This window comes from Nomascus leucogenys, chromosome 1a (genome assembly GCF_006542625.1).
Source record: "Nomascus leucogenys isolate Asia chromosome 1a, Asia_NLE_v1, whole genome shotgun sequence".
In the NCBI taxonomy this organism is placed as follows: Eukaryota; Metazoa; Chordata; class Mammalia; order Primates; family Hylobatidae; genus Nomascus; species Nomascus leucogenys.
In genome coordinates this window covers 57125980-57147999 of record NC_044381.1, presented here as the reverse complement: position 1 = coordinate 57147999, position 22020 = coordinate 57125980, and the positions used below count along the sequence as shown (strand labels likewise).

The 22020-nt window shown below is 40.6% G+C and overlaps 1 protein-coding gene across 6 annotated transcripts in view; it reads right to left on the bottom strand.

The window, feature by feature from the left end:
• PRUNE2 (prune homolog 2 with BCH domain) overlaps positions 1 to 22020 on the bottom strand; it is a 297985-nt gene that overhangs the window by 19491 nt on the left and 256474 nt on the right. For 5 of the 6 annotated variants that reach the window (XM_030809666.1, XM_030809689.1, XM_030809702.1 and 2 more), the window contains exons 12-15: positions 20147 to 20320; positions 13597 to 13699; positions 12829 to 12960; positions 11897 to 11983 (exon numbers count right to left, since the gene is read on the bottom strand). In XM_030809666.1, coding sequence (XP_030665526.1) covers positions 11897 to 11983; positions 12829 to 12960; positions 13597 to 13699; positions 20147 to 20320 — 496 coding nt within the window. The remainder of the gene's footprint in view (positions 1 to 11896; positions 11984 to 12828; positions 12961 to 13596; positions 13700 to 20146; positions 20321 to 22020) is intronic. The other variant, XM_030809686.1, reaches the window with a different exon arrangement.

Below are 22020 nucleotides of genomic sequence, written 5' to 3'. Positions count from 1 at the left end.
CTGTATTACCTTTTGTTCAACTACTATGCATTCTAGTAAGAAGCTTTTTTGATGTGTGTCTTCTATCCATCTATCTCTAATACTTTACTTGCAATTTTGGCCTTGGGCCCAAGAGACTTGTGAACAACCGTCCTCTCCATGCAGTAGCTTCTGTCCCTCCTGGTAAGTCTTGGGTCAACACACACTACCAGTGATATGCTACATTAAGCTTTTTTCCTCCTGTGGAGTTGTTGAGCTAAATAAGGTTTTGATAAAAGACTGAGTGGGTGACTGAGAGGGAAAAGAAGTCATGCAAAAGGAAAACCTCTAGCTCCAGTGTTAACATTCACTGGAATTTCACAGTTCTCTGAACATGCCATGTTCTCTCTTTATTGATGTATTTGCATCTGGTGTTTTGTCTACCTGTTTCCTCAACCTGAATTGCTCTTCTCTCTAATTTCAGCTGGCCAATCCTACTAATCCTTCAAAACTCACCTGGAGGGAAGGCCTCCTTCTGCAAAGCCTCTCTTGATGGAGATTATCAGCTTTTGCTCTCTACCAGGTATACCCCCAAACTCACCCTCACCTTGAGTCATCACCTCCTCAAAGTGCAATTGTATCCTGTTACTGTCTGCTCCAATTGTATCCTTGTCTGCCCATGTCTGCCCATGTATCCTTGTCTGCCCTTGTCTGCCCATGTCTGCTCCAGGCTTTGTGCTCCTTAAGGACAGCAATTGAGCTATGTATATCCTTGTCTGAGCTAAGTGTATCCTTGTCTGCCCATGTCTGCCCGTTGTATCCTTGTCTGCCCTTGTCTGCCCATTGTCTGCTCCAATTGTATCCTTGTCTGCCCATGTCTGCCCATGTATCCTTGTCTACCCTTGTCTGCCCATGTCTGCTCCAGGCTTTGTGCTCCTTAAGGACAGCAATTGAGCTATGTGATTTCCCAATCCAGTGCTTGGCACAGACAAATTACTAATTTTTTTCCCCAACTTTTATTTAGGGCTACATGTGTAGGTTTTTACATGGGTAAACTGCATGTCACGGTGGTTTAATGTACAGATTATTTTGTCACCTAGTTAATGAGCATAGTACCTGATAGGTAGTTTTTTGATCCTCACTCTCCTCCACCCTCCACCCTCTAGTAGTCCCTGGTGTCTGGAGTATACTCATTGTTTAGCTCCCACTTATAAGTGAGAACATGCGGTATTTGGTTTTAGGATAACTCACTTATGATAATGACCTCCAGCTCCATCCATGTGGTTGCAAAGGAAGTGATATAGTTCTTTTTTATGGCTGCTAGTATTCCATACTGTATATGTACTGCATTTGATTTATCCAATCCACTGTTAATGGGCATCTAGGTTGATTCCATGTCTTTGCTATTGTGAATAGTGCTGCGATGAACATACGTGTGCATGTGTCTTTATGGTAGAATGATTTATATTCCTTTGGGTATTTACCCAGTAATGGGATTGGCAGGTCAAATGGTAGTTCTGTTTTAAGTTCTTTGAGAAATCTCCAAACTGCCAATAACTCATTGTTTAAAATGAACTTGCCATATACCTCTATCATAGATGCTACCCTTCAGTAGCGAAAAGACCTATAATACATTTTAGTGGTCTCTTTTTTCAGATCTACAAGTTGCTAACACTGAAGTAAATTGATTCAAAGGAGGATCTTTGAAGAGGCTCCTACATGATGAAACTGTAGAATACAATTAAGTACTTGATGTAGGTTTTCTTTAGAATTGGGCAGACTATTGGTTTCAAAGACAGAGCCTATCATTTCTAGGCTGTGTCACCCTAGACCTGAGGTTTGTAAATGATAGCTCGTGGCTGAAGCCTGCTTGCTGTCAGTTTTTTATTATTTTTTTAGAAGCTAGGACTCACTCTGTCACCCAGGCTGGAGTGCAGTGGTATGATCATAGCTCACTACAGCCTTGACCTCCTGGGCTCAGGTGATCCTCCTGTCTCTGCCTCTGGAGTAGCTAGGACTACAGGCACATGCTACGCTGCCTAGCTAAATTAAAAAAAAAATTTTCCAGAGACAGAGTCTCCCTATGTTGCCCAGGCTGATCTTGAACTCCTTGCCTCAAGCAATCCTCCTGCTTCAGCTTCCTGAGTAGCTGGAATTATAGGCACAAGCCTATCTGATTTTTATAGTCCCTGAGTGAAGGATGATTTCTATGTTTTTTAAAGTGGTTAAAAAAATGTAAAAATAAAAATATTTTATGATGTGGGCTGGGCGCAGTGTCTCATGCCTGTAATCCCAGCACTTTGGGAGGCCGAGGCAGGTGGATCACTTGAGGTCAGGAGTTCAAGACCAGCCTGGCCAACATGGCGAAAACCTGTCTCTACTAAAAATACAAAAATTAGCCAGGTGTGGTGGTGCATGCCTGTAATCCCAGCTGCTTGGGAGGTGGGGGCAGGAGAATTGCTTGAACCTGGGAGGTGGAGGCTGCAGAAAGCAGAGATCATGCCACCACACTCTAGTCTGGGCAACAGAGTGAAACTCCCTCTCAAAAAAAAGAGAATATTTTGCAATGTAAAAATCATAGGAAATTCAATTTCGGTTTTCATAAATAAAGTTTCATCAGAGGCCAGGCATGGTGGCTCATGCTTGTAACCCCAGCACTTTGGGAGGCTGAGATGGGAAGATCACCTGATCTCAAGAGTTCAAGACCAGCCGGGGAAACATGGCAAACCCTGTCTCTGCCAAAAATACAAAAACTTAGCCAGGCGTGGGTGGTACATATCTGTGGTCCCAGCTACTTGGGAGGCTTAGGTGGGGAGGCAGAGGTTGCAGTGAGCCGAGATCACACCACAGGACTCCAGCCTGGGCAACAGAGTGAGGTTGTCTCAAAAAAAAAAAAAAAAAAGAAGTTTAATCAGAACACAGCCACTTACTTGTTTGCATGTTTCCTATGGCTGCTTTTGCTCTATAATGGCAGAATTGAGTAGTTGTGACTGAAATCATAGGGCCAATGAAGCCTAAACTATTTACTAGTTGAATCTTTATAAACAATGTTTGCTGGTTCCTGCTTTAGACAATTTATTTGACCTCCCTGAACCTCAGCAGTTTTTCCTATACCATGGAAATAGTAAACAGTATCTGCTTCAGGCTGGGCATGGTGGCTCATGCCTGTAATCTCAGCACTTTGGGCCAAAGCAGGCAGATTGCTTGAGCCTAGGTGTCTGAGACCAGCTTGGACAACATGAGACCCCATCTCTACAAAAAAATAAAAAAAATTAGCTGATTGTGGTGGCATACACCTATAGTCCCAGCTACTCGGGAGGCTGAGGTGGGAGGATTGCTTGATCCCAAGAGTCTGAGGCTGCAGTGAACCATGATCGTGCCACTGCACTCCAGCCTGGGTGACTGAAGGAGACCGTGTCTCAAAACAAAAAAACAAACAAAAAAGTATCTACTTCAGAGGACTGTCATTAGGTTAAATCAGATAATGCAAATAAGCACTCAATAAATTAAGCCATTATTAGTCATAATTTACCATAACACTATTGCTATAATTTTATTATTACTGTTCTTGTTATTATCTTGAAGCTCCCTTCAATAAGTAGTGTTGAATTATAATAATTTTTAATAGCCTTACAGTAACAAATGTTTTTATTGGTTTTTTTTTCTTTTTTTTTATTATTATTATTATACTTTAAGTTTTAGGGTACATGTGCACAATGTGCAGGTTTGTTACATATGTATCCACGTGCCATGTTGATGTGCTGCACCCATTAACTCGTCATTTAGCATTAGGTATATCTCCTAATGCTGTCCCTCCCCCCTCCCCCCACCCCACAACAGTCCCTGGAGTGTGATGTTCCCCTTCCTGTGTCCATGTGTTCTCATTGTTAAGTTCCCATCTAAGAGTGAGAACATGTGGTGTTTGGTTTTTTGTCCTTGCGATAGTTTACTGAGAATGATAGTTTCCAGTTTCATCCATGTCCCTACAAAGGACATGAACTCATCATTTTTTATGGCTGCATAGTATTCCATGGTGTATATATACCACATTTTCTCAATCCAGTCTATCATTGTTGGACATTTGGGTTGGTTCCAAGTCTTTGCTATTGTGAATAGTGCCGCAATAAACATACATGCGCATGTGTCTTTATGGCAGCATGATTTATAGTCCTTTGGGTATATACCCAGTAATGGGATGGCTGGGTCAAATGGTATTTCTAGTTCTAGGTCCCTGAGGAATCGCCACACTGACTTCCACAATGGTTGAACTAGTTTACAGTCCCACCAACAGTGTAAAAGTGTTCCTATTGCTCCACATCCTCTCCAGCACCTGTTGTTTCCTGACTTTTTAATGATGGCCATTCTAACTGGTGTGAGATGGTATCTCATTGTGGTTTTGATTTGCATTTCTCTGATGGCCAGTGATGATGAGCCTTTTTTCATGTGTTTTTTGGCTGCATAAATGTCTTCTTTTGAGAAGTGTCTCTTCATGTCTTTCGCTCACTTTTTGATGGGGTTGTTTTTTTCTTGTAAATTTGTTTGAGTTCATTGTAGATTCTGGATATTAGCCCTTTGTCAGATGAGTAGCTTGAGAAAATTTTCTCCCATTTTGTAGGTTGCTTGTTCACTCTGATGGTAGTTTCTTTTGCTGTGCAGAAGCTCTTTAGTTTAATTAGATCCCATTTGTCAATTTTGGCTTTTGTTGCCATTGCTTTTGGTGCTTTAGACATGAAGTCCTTGCCCATGCCTATGTCCTGAATGGTATTGCCTTGGTTTTCTTCTAGGGTTTTTATGGTTTTAGGTCTAACATGTAAGTCTTTAATGCATCTTGAATTAATTTTTGTATAAGGTGTAAGGAAGGGATCCAGTTTCAGCTTTCTACATATGGCTAGCCAGTTTTCCCAGCACTATTTATTAAATAGGGAATCCTTTTCCCATTGCTTGTTTTTGTCAGGTTTGTCAAAGATCAGATAGTTGTAGATATGCAGCATTATTTCTGAGGGCTCTGTTCTGTTCCATTGATCTATGTCTCTGTTGTGGTACCAGTACCATGCTGTTTTGGTTACTGTAGCCTTGTAGTATAGTTTGAAGTCAGGTAGCGTGATGCCTCCAGCTTTGTTCTTTTGGCTTAGGATGGACTTGGCGATGCGGGCTCTTTTTTGGTTCCATATGAACTTTAAAGTAGTTTTTTCCAATTCTGTGAAGAAAGTCATTGGTAGCTTGATGGGGATGGCATTGAATCTATAAATTACCTTGGGCAGTATGGCCATTTTCACAATATTGATTCTTCCAACCCATGAGCATGGAATGTTCTTCCATTTGTTTGTATCCTCTTTTATTTCATTGAGCAGTGGTTTGTAGTTCTCCTTGAAGAGGTCCTTCACATCCCTTGTAAGTTGGATTCCTAGGTATGTTATTCTCTTTGAAGCAATTGTGAATGGGAGTTCACTCATGATTTGGCTCTCTGTTTGTCTGTGATAGGTGTACAAGAATGCTTGTGATTTTTGTACATTGATTTTGTATCCTGAGACTTTGCTGAAGTTGCTAATCAGCTTAAGGAGATTTTGGGCTGAGACAATGGGGTTTTCTAGATATACAATCATATCATCTGCAAACAGGGACAATTTGACTTCCTCTTTTCCTAATTGAATACCCTTTATTTCCTTCTCCTGCCTGATTGCCCTGGCCAGAACTTCCAACACTATGTTGAATAGGAGTGGTGAGAGAGGGCATCCCTGTCTTGTGCCCGTTTTCAAAGGGAATGCTTCTAGTTTTTGCCCATTCAGTATGATATTGGCTGTGGGTTTGTCATAAGTAGCTCTTATTATTTTGAGATACGTCCCATCAATACCTAATTTATTGAGAGTTTTTAGCATGAAGGGTTGTTGAATTTTGTCAAAGGCCTTTTCTGCATCTATTGAGATAATCATGTGGTTTTTGTCTTTGGTTCTGTTTATATGCTGGATTACATTTATTGATTTGCGTATGTTGAACCAGCCTTGCATCCCAGGGATGAAGCCCACTTGATCATGGTGGATAAGCTTTTTGATGTGCTGCTGGATTCAGTTTGCCGGTATTTTATTGAGGATTTTTGCATCAATGTTCATCAAGGATATTGGGCTGAAATTCTCTTTTTTGGTTGTGTCTGTGCCAGGCTTTGGTATCAGGATGATGCTGGCCTCATAAAATGTGTTAGGGAGGATTCCCTCTTTTTCTATGGATTGGAATAGTTTCTGAAGGAATGGTACCAGTTCCTCCTTGTACCTCTGGTAGAATTCAGCTGTGAATCCATCAGGTCCTGGACTCTTTTTGATTGGTAAGCTATTGATTATTGCCACAATTTCAGAGCCTGTTATTGATCTATTCAGAGATTCAACTTCTTCCTGATTTAGTCTTGGGAGGGTGTATTTGTCGAGGAATTTATCCATTTCTTCTAGATTTTCTAGTTTATTTGCGTAGAGGTGTTTGTAGTATTCTTTGATGGTAGTTTGTATTTCTGTGGGATTGGTGATATCCCCTTTATCATTTTTTATTGCATCTATTTGATTCTTCTCTCTTTTCTTCTTTATTAGTCTTGCTAGCGGTCTATCAATTTTGTTGATCTTTTCAAAAAACCAGCTCCTGGATTCATTAATTTTTTGAAGCGTTTTTTGTGTCTCTATTTCCTTCAGTTCTGCTCTGATTTTAGTTATTTCTAGCCTTCTGCTAGCTTTTGAATGTGTTTGCTCTTGCTTTTCTAGTTCTTTTAATTGTGATGTTAGGGTGTCAATTTTGGATCTTTCCTGCTTTCTCTTGTGGGCAGTTAGTGCTATAAATTTCCCTCTACACACTGCTTTGAATGTGTCCCAGAGATTCTGGTATGTTGTGTCTTTGTTCTCGTTGGTTTCAAAGAACATCTTTATGTATGCCTTCATTTCGTTATGTACCCAGTAGTCATTAAGGAGCAGGTTGTTCAGTTTCCATGTAGTTGAGTGGTTTTGAGTGAGTTTCTTAATCCTGAGTTCTAGTTTGATTGCACTGTGGTCTGAGAGACAGTTTGTTATAATTTCTGTTGTTTCACATTTGCTGAGGAGAGCTTTACTTTCAACTATGTGGTCAATTTTCGAATAGGTGTGGTGGGGTGCTGAAAAAAATGTATATTCTGTTGATTTGGGGTGGAGAGTTCTGTAGATGTCTATTAGGTCCACTTGGTGCAGAGCTGAGTTCAATTCCTGGGTATCCTTGTTAACTTTCTGTCTCGTTCATCTGTCTAATGTTGACAGTGGGGTGTTAAAATCTCCCACTATTATTGCGTGGGAGTTTAAGTCTCTTTGTAGGTCACTCAGGACTTGCTTTATGAATCTGGGTGCTCCTGTGTTGGGTGCATATATATTTAGGATAGTTAGCTCTTCTTGTTGAATTGATCCCTTTACCATTATGTAATGGCCTTCTTTGTCTCTTTTGATCTTTGTTGGTTTAAAGTCTATTTTATCAGAGACTAGGATTGCAACCGCTGCCTTTTTTTGGTTTCCATTTGCTTGGTAGATCTTCCTCCATCCCTTTATTTATTTTGAGCCTATGTGTGTCTCTGCACGTGAGAAGGGTTTCCTGAATACAGCACACTGATGGATCTTGACTCCTTATCCAATTTGCCAGTCTGTGTCTTTTAATTGGAGCATTTAGCCCATTTACATTTAAAGTTAATATTGTTATGTGTGAATTTGATCCTGTCATTGTGATGTTAGTTGGTTATTTTGCTTGTTAGTTGATGCAGTTTCTTCCTAGCCTTGATGGTCTTTACAATTTGGCATGTTTTCACAGTGGCTGGTACCGGTTGTTCCTTTCCATGTTTAGTGCTTCCTTCAGGAGCTCTTTTAGGGCAGGCCTGGTGGTGACAAAATCACTCAGCATTTGCTTGTCTGTAAAGGATCTTATTTCTCCTTCACTTATGAAGCTTAGTTTGGCTGGATATGAAATTCTGGGTTGAAAATTCTTTTCTTTAAGAATGTTGAATATTGGCCCCCACTCTCTTCTGGCTTGAAGAGTTTCTGCCGAGAGATCAGCTGTTAGTCTGATGGGCTTCCCTTTGTGGGTAACCCGACCTTTCTCTCTGGCCGCCCTTAACATTTTTTCCTTCATTTCAACTTTGGTGAATCTGACAATTATGTGTCTTGGAGTTGCTCTTCTCGCGGAGTATCTTTGTGGCGTTCTCTGTATTTCCTGAATCTGAAGGTTGGCCTGCCTTGCTAGATTGGGGAAGTTCTCCTGGATAATATCTTGCAGAGTGTTTTCCAACTTGGTTCCATTCTCCCGTCACTTTCAGGTACACCAATCAGACGTAGGTTTGGTCTTTTCACATAGTCCCATATTTCTTGGAAGCTTTGTTCATTTCTTTTTATTCTTTTTTCTCTAGACTTCCCTTCTCGCTTCATTTCATTCATTTCATCTTCCATCAGTGATACCCTCTCTTCCAGTTGATCGCATCGGCTACCGAGGCTTCTGCAATCTTCACGTAGTTCTCGAAACTTGGCTTTCAGGTCCATCAGCTCCTTTAAGCCCTTCTCTGCATTGGTTATCTTAGTTATACATTCATCTATTCTTTTTTCAAAGTTTTTAACTTCTTTGCCATTGGTTTTAATTTCCTCCTGTAGCTCGGAGTAGTTTGATCATCTGAAGCCTTCCTCTCTCAACTGGTCAAGGTCATTCTCCATCCAGCTTTGTTCCATTGCTGGTGAGGAACTGCATTTCTTTGGAGCAGGAGAGGTGCTCTGCTTTTGAGAGTTTCTAGTTTTTCTGCTCTGTTTTCTCCCCATCTTTGTAGGTTTTTCTACTTTTGGTCTTTGATGATGGTGATGTACAGATGGGTTTTTGGTGTGGATATCCTTTCTGTTTGTTACTTTTCCTTCTAACAGACAGGACCCTCAGCTGCAGGTCTGTTGGAGTTTGCTAGAGGTGCACTCCAGACCCTGTTTGCCTGGGTGCCAGCAGTGGTGGCTGCAGAACAGTGGATTTTCGTGAGACCGCAAATTCAGCTGTCTGATCGTTCCTCTGGAAGTTTTGTCTCAGAGAAGTACCTGGTCGAGTGAAGTGTCAGTCTGTCCCTACTGGGGGATGCCTCCCAGTTATGCTGCTTGGGGGTCAGGGACCCACTTTAGAAGGCAGTCTGCCTATTCTCAGATCTCCAGCTGCGTGCTGGGAGAACCACTACTTTCTTCAAAGTTGTCAGGGACATTTAAGTCTGCAGAGGTTCCTGCTGACTTTTTGTTTGTCTGTGCCCTGCCCCCAGAGGTGGAGCCTACAGAGGCAGGCAGGCCTCCTTGAGCTGTGGTGGGCTCCACCCAGTTCAAGCTTCCTGGCTGCTTTGTTTACCTAAGCAAGCCTGGACAATGGCGGGCACCCCTCCCCCTGCCTTGCTGCCACCTTGCAGTTTGATCTCAGACTGCTGTGCTAGCAATCAGCGAGACTCCATGGGCATAGGACCCTATGAGCTAGGTGTGGGACACAATCTCCTGGTGTGCCATTTTCCAAGCCTGTTGGAAAAGCACAGTATTAGGGTGGGAGTGACCCGATTTCCCAGGTGCCCTCTGTTACCGCTTTCTTTGACTAGGAAAGGGAACTCCCTGACCCCTTGTGCTTCCCAAGTGAGGCAATGCCTCGCCCTGCTTCGGCTCGCACACGGTGCGCTGGACCGACTGTCCTGCACCCCCTGTTTGGCACTCCCTAGTGAGATGAACCCAGTACCTCAGATGGAAATGCAGAAATCACCCGTCTTCTGTGTCGCTCACGCTGGGAGCTGTAGACCGGAGCTGTTCCTATTCGGCCATCTTGGCTCCAAGCGTTTTCTTATTGTTAAACTATATTTGGCTTGAGGCTTTCTCTGTAGTTTGAGTTCCCAGGTAGCTAACTGCAACCTAACATAGTATGTAAACAAAATTCCAACCTAACTTATGGGTATATTTTTGCAAAGACTAGCTGAGTCTCAGCCAATCAAAGCAGCTGAGCTTCAGCAATCACAGGTTGCCAAATGATCATACCATGACCATATAAAGCAAATGCTTCATCACACTATACCCAAATAAGATAACTTCTGAGCTCTACCCAATCAAGCTATTTCTATACATCACCTTGCTTTTCTGTGGACAAATACTGTCTGCCCACTTTGCTGGGAGGAGCTCTCTGAACCTCTCCTGGTTCTAAGTGATGCTGGATTCATAAATCACTTTTTGCTCCAATAAACTGATTGATTTGTCTAAAGTTTATCTTTTAACATTACTTAATCAAGAAAAAACATTTGTTTTATAAGTGACGAATTATTAAGCAAACATCGATGAATCAGTAACTATGCTAATGTTTCCCTTTCTACCCATTAAACTTTTTGAAAGCTTATCAGCATACACTGATTCCTACTCCCTAGTTAAAGCATTTCCTGAAACTATTAAAATAAGTGGCTCTTTGTATACCTTAAATAGGTCTAATATTTTTGTTTGTTTTTTGGAGGTACAGTCTCACTCTGTTGCCCAGGCCGGAGTGCCGTGGTGTGATCTTGCCTCACTGCAACCTCCACCTCCCAAGTTCAAGTGATTCTCCTGCCTCAGCCTCCCTAGTAGCTGGGACTATAGGCACACCACCACCATGCCTGGCTAATTTTTTGTGTTTTTAGTAGAGATGGGGTTTCACCATGTTGGTCAGGCTGGTCTCAAACTCCTGATCCCAAGCGATCTGCCTGCCTCGGCCTCCCAAAGTGCTGGGATTACAGGTATGAGCCACCCCGCTTGGCTGCTCATAATATTTTTAAAAGCAATTTAACAGTATGGTAAACAGATAATCTTTGCCAGAGGTAAACTATGGTGAATCCTGCTACTCGGTTGAAGATTAATTGAAATTTTCCCATCTTAAAGTTATTAATTAATTTCTTCTAAAAATTCTGATAACTTCGTTTCTTCAGTGGTTTCTTCTTGTGTATAATGAAGATAATAACAGTATATCATGTGATTGTTTAGCCTTCAGTCTACCATTTTAACAATTCTTGATTTTCAGGTACATTCTTCAGCATTAGCAATTGGAAGTGGGGAATAAGAATAATAAATAAATATAACTAAATACTTAACAAGAAAGGTAGAATCTGGAAGCTACAGTAAAATCTATGTACACACAAAAAAAGATTTTAAAGTTTATTTTTTTTCCCCAGAAGCAAAGTTATCAGAATTTTTAAAAGAAATTCATTAATAACTTTGAGATGGGAAAATTTCAATTAATCTAATCTGTACCCCGATGGTGGGCAAATTTTATTCTGTTTTTAAAGCTATCTAGAAAGCAAATACTATCCCTTTCATTTAACTATTTGAAGTCTTACTATATTATGAACCATATCTTATTTTACTTTGCATCCCTAAGATGTAAGGTTATACAAAACCTAACATAAAATAAGTGACAAATAAATATTCACTGAATTGAAACCAAGACTCCTCATGGGTGATCAAAACACAGCTCTCAAAATGGCTGCCCAGACTCTATATGACTTTGGTAGTTATATAAACGTTGTGTAGGTCTATTCAGAAGAAGTGGCACAATTGAGACATGATATGGCTTCTGTTTCTGCCCTTGATTCATCTTTACTTTCCATTGTCATATTACTCTACCTTTCTATTCTCTACATAATAGCATATCACTTTAAATGTATTATCTATTCTCCTTTCTAATGTGGCATGAAAATCCCACCACTTCATCTTCCGTGTTTATAGCAAGCAATTTAGAGGCCCTGTTTTATAATGATCTGGGGGAAATATTCATCATGACAGCATTTTCTCTCTTAATTCGGGATTCTTGATGAATAGTCCAAAGCACCTTTCTAGGAAAGATAGAGACAAATATATTTCCCTGGGTACTCTTAGTTTAGGAATTCTTGTTTTTAGGACAATGAGTACATATTTTTTAAAACTACTAGTAGTACTTACTATACCTTATAAAAGGTCGTGTCACAGCAAGGATTGTTCTGATGAACCAAGATGGATGAACAATGATGAATGATTTCAAATTCTTCCTCAACCTATTTTGAAAAAAGAAAACATACATTACTCTTAACCCATTTTCAGTGGGAATTAAAACATAAAACATATTCCTAAATAAGAATATATATAATTTAACTCTGGCGTGGTAGCTCATGCCTATAATCCCAGCACTTTGGGAGGCCAAGGCAGGAGGATCACCTGAGGTCAGGAGTTCCAGATTGGCCTGGCCAACGTGTTGAAACTCCATCTCTACTAAAAATAAAAATAAAAAAATTAGCTGGGTGTGGTGGTGCCCGCCCGTAAGTCCTGGCTACTCAGCGGGTTAGACAGGAGAATCGCTTGAACCCAGGAGGCAGAGGTTGCCGTGATCCAAGATCATGCCACTGCACTCCAGCCTAGGTGACAGAGTGAGACTCCAACAACGACAACAACAAAAATGTGTGTGTGTGTGTGTGTGTGTGTGTGTGTGTGTGTGTATAATTTTAGGGAGTTCTATGCAAGTTACTATTACCTGGTAGGAAGATATAGAATGGCCATGATTAATTACAAGAATGCTTTTTGAGATGTAATTTGAAACTTCTATGATTCAAACCTCATTTTCTCATAGAAGTAAATGTAAAATAGAATGGTTGTGTTCTTAGAGTGCATGAATCTATAACCAACATGGTGTATTTTTGTTTAATGATGCTTTTATTCTCGTCAGTATTACCTTTACTATTTTGAAAAGAATACATGCTTAATAGCAACTTAGACAATTTATTTGATCTTATTGAGGCTTGGTTTCTTCTTGTGTATAATGAAGATAATAACAGTATACCATGTGGTTGTTTAGCCTTCAGTTTACCAAAATCAAAACAGTGATTAAATAATAGAGCCCACATACCGTCTGTCAATCATCTGGTAGCATTTCTTCATCCAGCCTAGCCCTGGCATCCTCCGTCTTGGGGTTGCACCATTCAAGTACACAATCATATAGTCTTCAGCTACCATCAACTCTAAAGTACTTATTACATATCTGATCACAGGAAGGAAGAGGAATGTTTTCAGTTCCCACATCCTATTGACACCATAATTACGTAATATTAAAAGTACAGGGTGTATGAAATTTAAGAATGATTGTGCATATTACCTCTTTACCTTGGGAAGAATACAGTTACCTAAGAGCATTCCTCTGAGAGTATTACTCATTTATCAGTATGGCTATCTATCTTTTAAATGGAGGTACACTAGAAAAATGTACGGGTTAGAAAGAATCCTGACTTTCAAAACTGTCAACAATGTTATCAAATACTAAGGGTAACTCAGGTTAAGTAAGGGCAGATATTAATGAAGTCAGGTTATAGTCAGTCTTAGCTGACTAAGAACATCTTATGAAGGAACAAAAATAATACTTTGCCCAAAGGAAATGTTACAGAACTTTAAAATGCAAGCAAAATTCTGTTCATTTTGGTTTTAGTCTAGTCTACCCACAAAAGAGCTCCTTTAAAGGTTTTAGCCCCTTGAGCAACATTCCTTGACAGAAACCTTACTGACTTTTCACTGAAGGCTTAGAACATTCTACATCATCTGTTTTCTTTAATTAAAGATGCTCTATCTGCCATTACATGCCACGGACATTAACTCAAAGCACGTTGTCATAAGTATCACTCACAGGAAAAGATTTTCCATGACATAGTGGTAATCCGCCCGACTGCTGTCTGGCAGAAAACAGGCGGCAAACACAATGATGGCATTTAGACCGTCCCCATAGTATCCTGGGGGACAAACAAAAAGACACTTGTAACGAATTGAAAGCTCTTAACAAGGTAATATATGAACTAATGGATAAATCTGAAGCCTTGGCAAGTGTGTCTTTGTGGGTATATTAGCAGCATGAAATGGGGGTTATGTTGACTATAGGTCTGTAGGTATATACACATATAATTATCTTTCAGTGGTTAACATCTATGCTTTATAGAGTGTTAAATATATAGGGCAATTATATTTGCATGTGTAGGCTATTCATATATTAAGGATGATTATATTGTTGTACATAGTTGTGAAGAGGGTGTGTAAATATTCAACATAACAAAAAATGAGAGGGGGCAGACTGACCTGAATGTCTGATTTATATAATACTAATATGTAAGTACTTATACAGCACTTCTTTCTTCTGATGGTTATGAAAGAGATTCTGTTTGATCCTCTATCGTTCTTTTTAGTCTTAGACACTGCTTAAAGGGAGAATTTAGCCACTGAAGTGGAATATAATCTCTCATCCACACACTCCAGTGACCAAATACTAGTGAGTAGACAAGTAAAACACCTTTATTTTGATTTCGAGGCCTGCGGTGCCCCTGGGATCAACAGACAGTGTAAGAACCCATGAAAAGTTCTAGCCAGGCCTTGTTCTGTCCAATATTTTACTGCCATGCAATCACCAGTGGGTATGTAGAGTTCTGAAAAAACTGACACATTGGGCTCTGGGAGGACTGGACCAGGCTTAAGCGTATGTCCTGTCCTCCTACTCAAAGCTTGGAGGAAATCTCTATTTAATGATTTTACAGTCCAGAGCTATATGACACAACAAACCCATAATAGGGTATATTTTTGGATATCTCTTTCCCCATCTTTTTTTGCGGTAGAGTCACACTCTCTTTGTAGAGAACATCTTACTAAACTGCTTTTCAAGAGTTAACTCCCTCCAAATCTACATACAGCCAGGCCAGGCACCATGACTCACGCCTGTAATCCCATCACTTTGGGAGGCCGAGGTAGGCAGATCACTTGAGGCCAGGAGTTCAAGACCAGCCCGGACAGCACGGTGAAATCTTGTCCCCACTAAAAATACAAAAATTAGCCAAGCGTGGTGGCACACGCCTGTAATCCCAGCTATTTGGAAGGCTGAGGCAGGAGAATTGCTTAAGCCTGGGAGGCGGAGGTTGCAGTGAGCCAAGATCGCACCACTGCCCTCCAGCCTGGGTGACAGAGTGAGATTCTGTCTCAAAAAAACAAACAACAAAAAAACTATATACAGCCAATATTTTACTGCCACACAATCATTCAGTGAGTAGAGTTCTGAGAAAATTAACACATTGAGTTCTGTTAAGGGGCTAGGTTCTGAACTCTATGAAGAGGAAGAAAACTTCCTCTCCTAAGAGGAGGAAAACTAAAGATGGGTCTGGCTAAATTATATTTGAGTAGTATAAAATTCTGTACTTTTGGGAAAACTTGAGAATTGCTTCCTGGTTACATGGGACTGAGGAGTGGAAGTGCTACTTGCAGGAGGTGCTGAGAAAACAGCAGGTGGGAAATGCGGAAAGTGTGGCCATTAAAACTCCAGGGGTCAAGGAACATGTAGATACATCTCAGGATACCATTCCCCATCTTTTGAAAGCTCCGGCATAATTTTGGAATTGCCCTATCTTTTAAGCAAGCTTTACATTCCCACAGTGTCCTTGAAACTCACAGCAGGTTTCAGTCAGACCCCCACAGGTAACTATATGGAATGTCATGTGTCTTTGACACTTAAAAAGGGAAGCAATGTGTGAATTTTTATTTTTTAGTATCCCTGTCTAAACGATTGCAATTGATGTCATATAGTTCTGGACTGTGGAATCATTAAAGAGATTTTCTTCAAGCTTTGAGTAGGAGGACAGGACATACACTTAAGCCTGGTCCAGTCCTCCCAGAACCTAACGTGTTAGTTTTTTCAGAACTCTAAATACCCACTGGTGATTACATGGCAGTAAAGTAATGGCTGTGTATAGATTTGGATGGAGTTAACTAATTCTTGAAAAGCAGTTTAATAAGATGTTTTCTACAAAGACAGTGTGACTCTACTGCAAAAAAAGATGGGGGAAGAGAGCAATACTAACTAAAAATATAGCCAATTATGGGTTTGTGTGTATTACTAATTTGAGGTAGTTGTATACAGTATTTATACTACAAGTGGTGATACGGTGTTGTTGTATACAGTATTTATACTACAGATCTTAGAAGATGCTACCTATGTAAGTACTCAACTGATGCAACACACATTTGTGAGAGAGCAACGTAGTAGCTTCTCTCTGGATATTTTTGCTTTCATTCCATCTTTTCCAATATGCAGGGTATTTATCAACTACTTTTTAGAATGCAATATGAAGGAAAATGGCAGGAGGAGACATATCTTAACACAAAAATTGCTTGTTACAATAATTTCATTTCTGAAGATGCATAACTAAATGGAAATCCACAAAGGATATGCTGCCTTAGCTATACTAATCCTCACACCGCACAGATAAGCAATTCATCCTCAGCATGATGAAAAGACAGACGTTCATTAAAAGAGACAATAGACATAATGAATCCAACTTAAAAGCAAGTAAGAAAGCATCCTTTCAAAAGCGTCTTTCTAAATGTAGCTATCTGGCACCAGGGTGTTACAGTAATTTCAATATCATGACTGCTCAGTTACTTTGATTTCTTTATTTCAATGAACTTCTAAGAAATTTTTTTTTTGAAAGGGAAAGACTGAGGTTTATAAACAGTACTTCAGATGTCATTTTAAATGGCAGTTCAGCTCACTGTGTAAGTGCTGTCTCCCCTTGGAATGTTGCAGCGTCATGTTCATCCAAGTTTATTTAACTAAAGGAATACTACGGGATCAACTTACTACTTCATGATCGCTGTCTAAGTAAGAAATGTCTCAATATAAAAAGTACGGAAATTTATAAATGAAAACGAAAATTTATAAATGAAAATGTGTTCTTTTGGATAGAGGAGCTTTAAGAAGGGAAGAAGAGGCAAAGAGAGAAGGAAGAAAGTAGGAGGAGAGGGGATAATTAAAAGAGAGAAATGAAAGAAAAAGATTTCCACATGAAAGTTTTCCTCCAAAATCAAGAGCCAATGCCACTGGCAGGCTTGGGAGATATTTCAGATAATACTGTAATTTTTCTATAGCTACTTCTTGCTAAAAAAAAATTTAAATTTAAATTAAAAAAATCAGATAATACTATAATTGCAGGCAAAGTGCAATAACTAGAATGCATAGGATCATTCACTTTTTGCCCCTCCCAGATACCTTGAAGGGGTCAGCTAACCCCTCAATTTCTATTCTCAAATATGCAGCTTACTCTAGTAAAGTTTCCTGTTGGCAACAGCATAGTTCATTTGAAGTCTGGTTTTTAAAACATTTATTTCATTAGACTTTCTTCTCAATAAAGGTGAGGTGAATTCAAGGTGTATGTGCTGGGTGGGGTGCATGAGCAAGCCCCCCAGGAGTCTCCTGAGACCCTCTGAAGCAAGGACGCAAACCTTACCTGAGTGACACAGACAGGCATGAAAGGGATGTAACATAAGTTTGCTGGCCAGCAATGGAATGGAGACGGAAGGAAAGATGTCACAGTCGCAACCAAACCATACACACACACACACCAGCCAGCAACTCTTCTCCTCATTCTTTCCAGGGTCATTTGTCCAGCAAGACTGCAGAGAAGGTTACCTGAATCTCCTATAATGAAATAAGAGAAGTAAAAAAAAAAAAAAGAAAAAGAAAAAGAAACTCCTTGTTAAAATTACTTGGTGTTATTGCTCTCCACTATTTAAATGGGTTTCTCTGCTCCAAGTTCAAAAAAAAGCCAGTTCTAGCCTCAGAGGGACCCCATACCATCCAAACCACTCTTTGCTTTTATTTATGCAGATGGCAAGGATATTGCTATTGGCTCATAGGATGTGAACAGTGGTGTTGAGATCACCCTCATTTGACTGATGATGTCATTGAGGCCCAGAGAAGGTCAAGTAATGTACCAAGGTTACAGACTAGTAAGTGGCAGAGATGGGTTTTGAGCCCCATTCTTTTACATTGTGTGCAATAGCTCATATCAAGGTCACCAAAGCTGAAGACTGAATTATTTATTCAAATACTGCCATCATGCACCAGTATTCTCAACAGGTGGGACACTTGGCAGGGCCTGGCTTTGGGGCCAACTTCTGCAGCTCTTTGATCGCCCCCACCTTACAGTTTTCGGCACAGAGCACTGTGCAGCTGGCACGTCTCTACTGGCCCGAATGAGAAAACTTCCTCAGAGCAAAATGCCAAGCACCAAATAAGATTCATGTTTGCTGTGAAGTGATTGCTGCTTTTTAAATGCTCATCAGAAGCCAGAAGGACAAACTCAGTAGGTTGGTAAGTAAGGAGCTTTCTTATCATTATGGTCTAAGAGAGTGGTGTAAACTCCTAATGTGGAAGACAGAGCTTTGGCAAATTCAGAAGTAACATCTGAAGTATCTTTACCTACAGAGCACAAAAGCTGTTCAGGGTGTAAGAAAACGTGGCATCTCTCTAAAGTTCCAGATGGGTGCAGCCAGAGGCACATTTCATGCAGGCCGGTGGCTGGAGAGGGCCAAGGCAGGGCTGGGGAGAGGGGAGGTGGCCTTCTCTTCAAAACAAACCAGACAGTCACACAGACGAAAACTGAGCTTGCGATACAGAATGGAGAAGAACAAATGGCAAAGGGAGGAGGTGGCAGGGACGGAGAGCACAGCAAACCAGGTTAGCCCTGAGGCCTCAGGTGAATTTTTACAAGACTGTGACAGGCAGAAGCAGTGGCTTTTTTCCAATCATCAGTGCACTGATGATAATCATTCTCTCCTCCTTCAGACAACAGCCCTCCTAAAGAACAAGCAGGCGAGTCTACTGGAGTATTAGCAGATAACTAGCCCTAGAAGAGCAGCAGGACCATGAGCCGCCTTTCAACACAGGGACTCTGCATTTAGGAGCTGATGTTTATAGGGCTTATCACTGGGTGACTTTGATTTGACAGACATTTTAATTTTTTAATACTTTTAAAAATGAACACAGAGTACTCTTACAGGCAGCCTTTGTTTTGTTTCTATTTTCAAAAAGAAAACAAACCAAAAATATCTGATGGGTGGTGCAAAGGGGATGTGACCTGGGAAGATGGGGAAGATTGAGTGTTCCTCTTATGGTTTTCACATAAAAACAAAAGGGTTGACTCTACAGCCAGCTGTGTGTCACTTTCAGCAAGATGGGGCCAACTCTCATTCTGAAGGGCTATGGGCATGATTTCCCTTAGAGGAAACTGCTCCTGACCCCACAGCAGCTCTCAGGGTGACATATTTCCATTTCAGGTCAAACAGTAAGGCAAGAAAAAGAAAGGCCATGGCCAGGGGCAGGGACTGGCATTCACCTTTGCTACAGTGGTCAGGTTCCCTGGGTGGTCCTGATACTTATGTGGGGGTAGCTATGTATGGGATGGAAGGTGAAAAATCTGCTGGCAGAGAAAGGTTTGATTGAAATAACAGATCAGCCTTCTGCTTGTTATAATAGAAAACAAAAGCAGTGTTTTGAGGCAGTGCTAAGACTCTTATTATTTCCCTGTCCTCATTAACGAAGAGAGAACTGAGAGAGCAACAACTGCCTTGTCAGCTCAAACTCTTTCTAAACAGCTGGGTGGTTACAGTGGCACCTCAGGACTTGGGAAAGGAAGGCATGCAGCAGAAGAATCAAAATGCTGTCGATGTTTTCTGAAGTTGACAATGTTAAATGTGTTGCTTCCACTCATCTGACTTTTTGTGAATCCCAAATTAATCAAGGCCACATATGCTCCAGGAGCCCTCAAGAAAGTGCTGGAAATACAAACACACTTTTCTCTCTCCCTTGTCTCTCACCAAACAGGTGGAGGCTTTGACTGGGGTTGGCTGTTGTCAGGCCTAGATTTAATGTAGTTTATAGAAAGGCAAACTTCAGTTAGGGGAAACAATTACCAGGCTAAGTCTAAAAAAAAAAAATCCTCAAAGCTGAAGAGGATTCAAAAGACCATTTTGTAATGAGAAGCCCCTTGGGGGTGGTGTTATGACACAGGCCATGGTGTCACATACTCTGTTCAGTTCAACTGTACAATGGACTGATAAGAATGCCAAATAGACATTTAAATTAGACAACTATGACTTTCAATAAATTTGCAGAGATGATCACTATCAGATATGTAGCATGAAAAGCCCGTTTTATATTGGAAAGTTGTCTTTGCCTAGTAGGATTTCAAATGTTTATTGAATTGAATATGAGAAAATATACTTAGCTCTATAGTTCCCTAATACTGGCTCTAGAATAGGGTCTTTGAGGTGTCATGTTCCAGAGAAGTCTAGACTCACTTTATGATTTTAAATAAAATGGCTGTCCCTTCCCCATTTCCCAGATTCACGCAGAGCTCGACTACCTCCGTGAGAGATGACTCTCCTGTAGGGCTCGATGACCTTCATGTCGATGCGCTGCTCTTGTTCTCCAATCACCACTGTCCTCCACAGCCGGTTGTCCTCCCGTTCCTCTTCGGCCGTATATTCTGGAATAGACTCTGACTCTTGGCCAGAATCTTTGTTGGTTGTGGGATCTTCTGGAAACAAAGCACAGAGCAGGGCTGAAGGAGCAAGACCTCCACAGTGCAGGCAGCTAAACAGCCAAATGGTAAGCTTTACAATACTTCTTTAAATGAACACAGAGTACTCCTACGGGCAGCCTTTGTTTTGTTTCATCCTGCAGAATCAACCTGATCAAAGTCCTTGTTTTGTACAGCCTTTACAGAGCTTAGCACTATCCTAACCATATAAAGTACACTCAGTGAAGTCTTTTTTTTTTTATTAACGGAACAACCACATCCATTGCTATGGCCATGCTGAGAGTGAGATGATGTGCAAAACTTGAGCTGTCTTGCATGGGTAGTGGTCCAAGGTGTGCATAAGCCAGGACCAACTCATCCTTGATCAGGGTAAAGATTGTAGGTCTTTCTAATGGGGTGAAAGGCTGTGCACTGGACTCAGAAAATCTTGGGGTTTTGGGGCCACATCTCTTCAGTGCTCAGAGTCTTTTGGGGTCCTCAACTTGGAATTGTGATGATACTACAAGCCAAGACTCCTACTCTAAGACTCTTACAACTGGGCTGAGCCCCCTATTGGGAGCACATCTGGACATAAATTTGATATTACTTTCTATGTACTGTTTCAAAATATGCCACACCAAGACTTTATAGTAAGTGAGAAACAAACAACTTTGTAGACCAGAAATGCTCCAAGACCCCAAATGCACAAGACTCCCAAATTGATGGGTGCATAAGACAATAATAAAGCCTACTGAGCATTCTCTGGGAAGAAATTTACTCTTGTGCATTAAAAAAAAAAAAGTAACCATTTTTTTTTTAAAGAATAAGCAGCAATTGTTTTCACTTTTACTAGAAGTATTCTTTGTATGTTTAAGTAATCTGAAAGAAAAGATTATTTATAACCTTCACGATAATTCCAAGACATTATCATTCTTATTTTTCCATTCCTGGGAAAGCACCAGTGAATTTACACTGCATTTCACTTCCTTCTATGGCACTTTGATGATAATAACAGCACTACTGTATTAAGTATTGACCTCGTACCAGGTACTAGTTGGTATTAAAATGGTCATTATACCATTATATTATTATACCATTGGCATTATATGCAAAAACTGACTCTGAAGTGGTTTGCCTCAGATCACAGTTACTAAACAAATATAGTCAAAACCTTTACCTTTTTCAGCCCTTCTAATCTATCACATTGTACCTTGAATGTGTGACTCTCTTATTTATTTTACAAAGAGACTGTGAGTCCCTTGGGCTAAGAAACTGTGCCTTGAATCACCTTTAATATTCACTTCCAGCAACCCACTCCCTACTTAGCTAACAAACTTACTCAGAACACTCAAAAACAATGGGAAGGTGGGTGAGTAAATTAAGAAAAACTTGGATAATTTCCTCGAAATGGAGGTAATCTGTAAGGGAGCCACAACACTGCCATTATGTTCTGGAAGAATCTGCAATTATACATTCAAAAGTGTCTAATTACCAGACTTAGATAGCAAAATGAAGTTCGGTTGGGAAGCAATCCTAGCCTTTTTTGCCAACACCAACAGCTACCACCACCTACAGAGCCTTGGCTCACTCTGGCTTCCATTGTGTTCCCACCAGCATGCGGCAGCTTATTAAGGACAGAGATCATAAACCACTGGCTTCAGGCCAAGCGTCATGTCCATTGTGCAAATCCACCCATCTCTTTGGAATCCCTTCCCGCT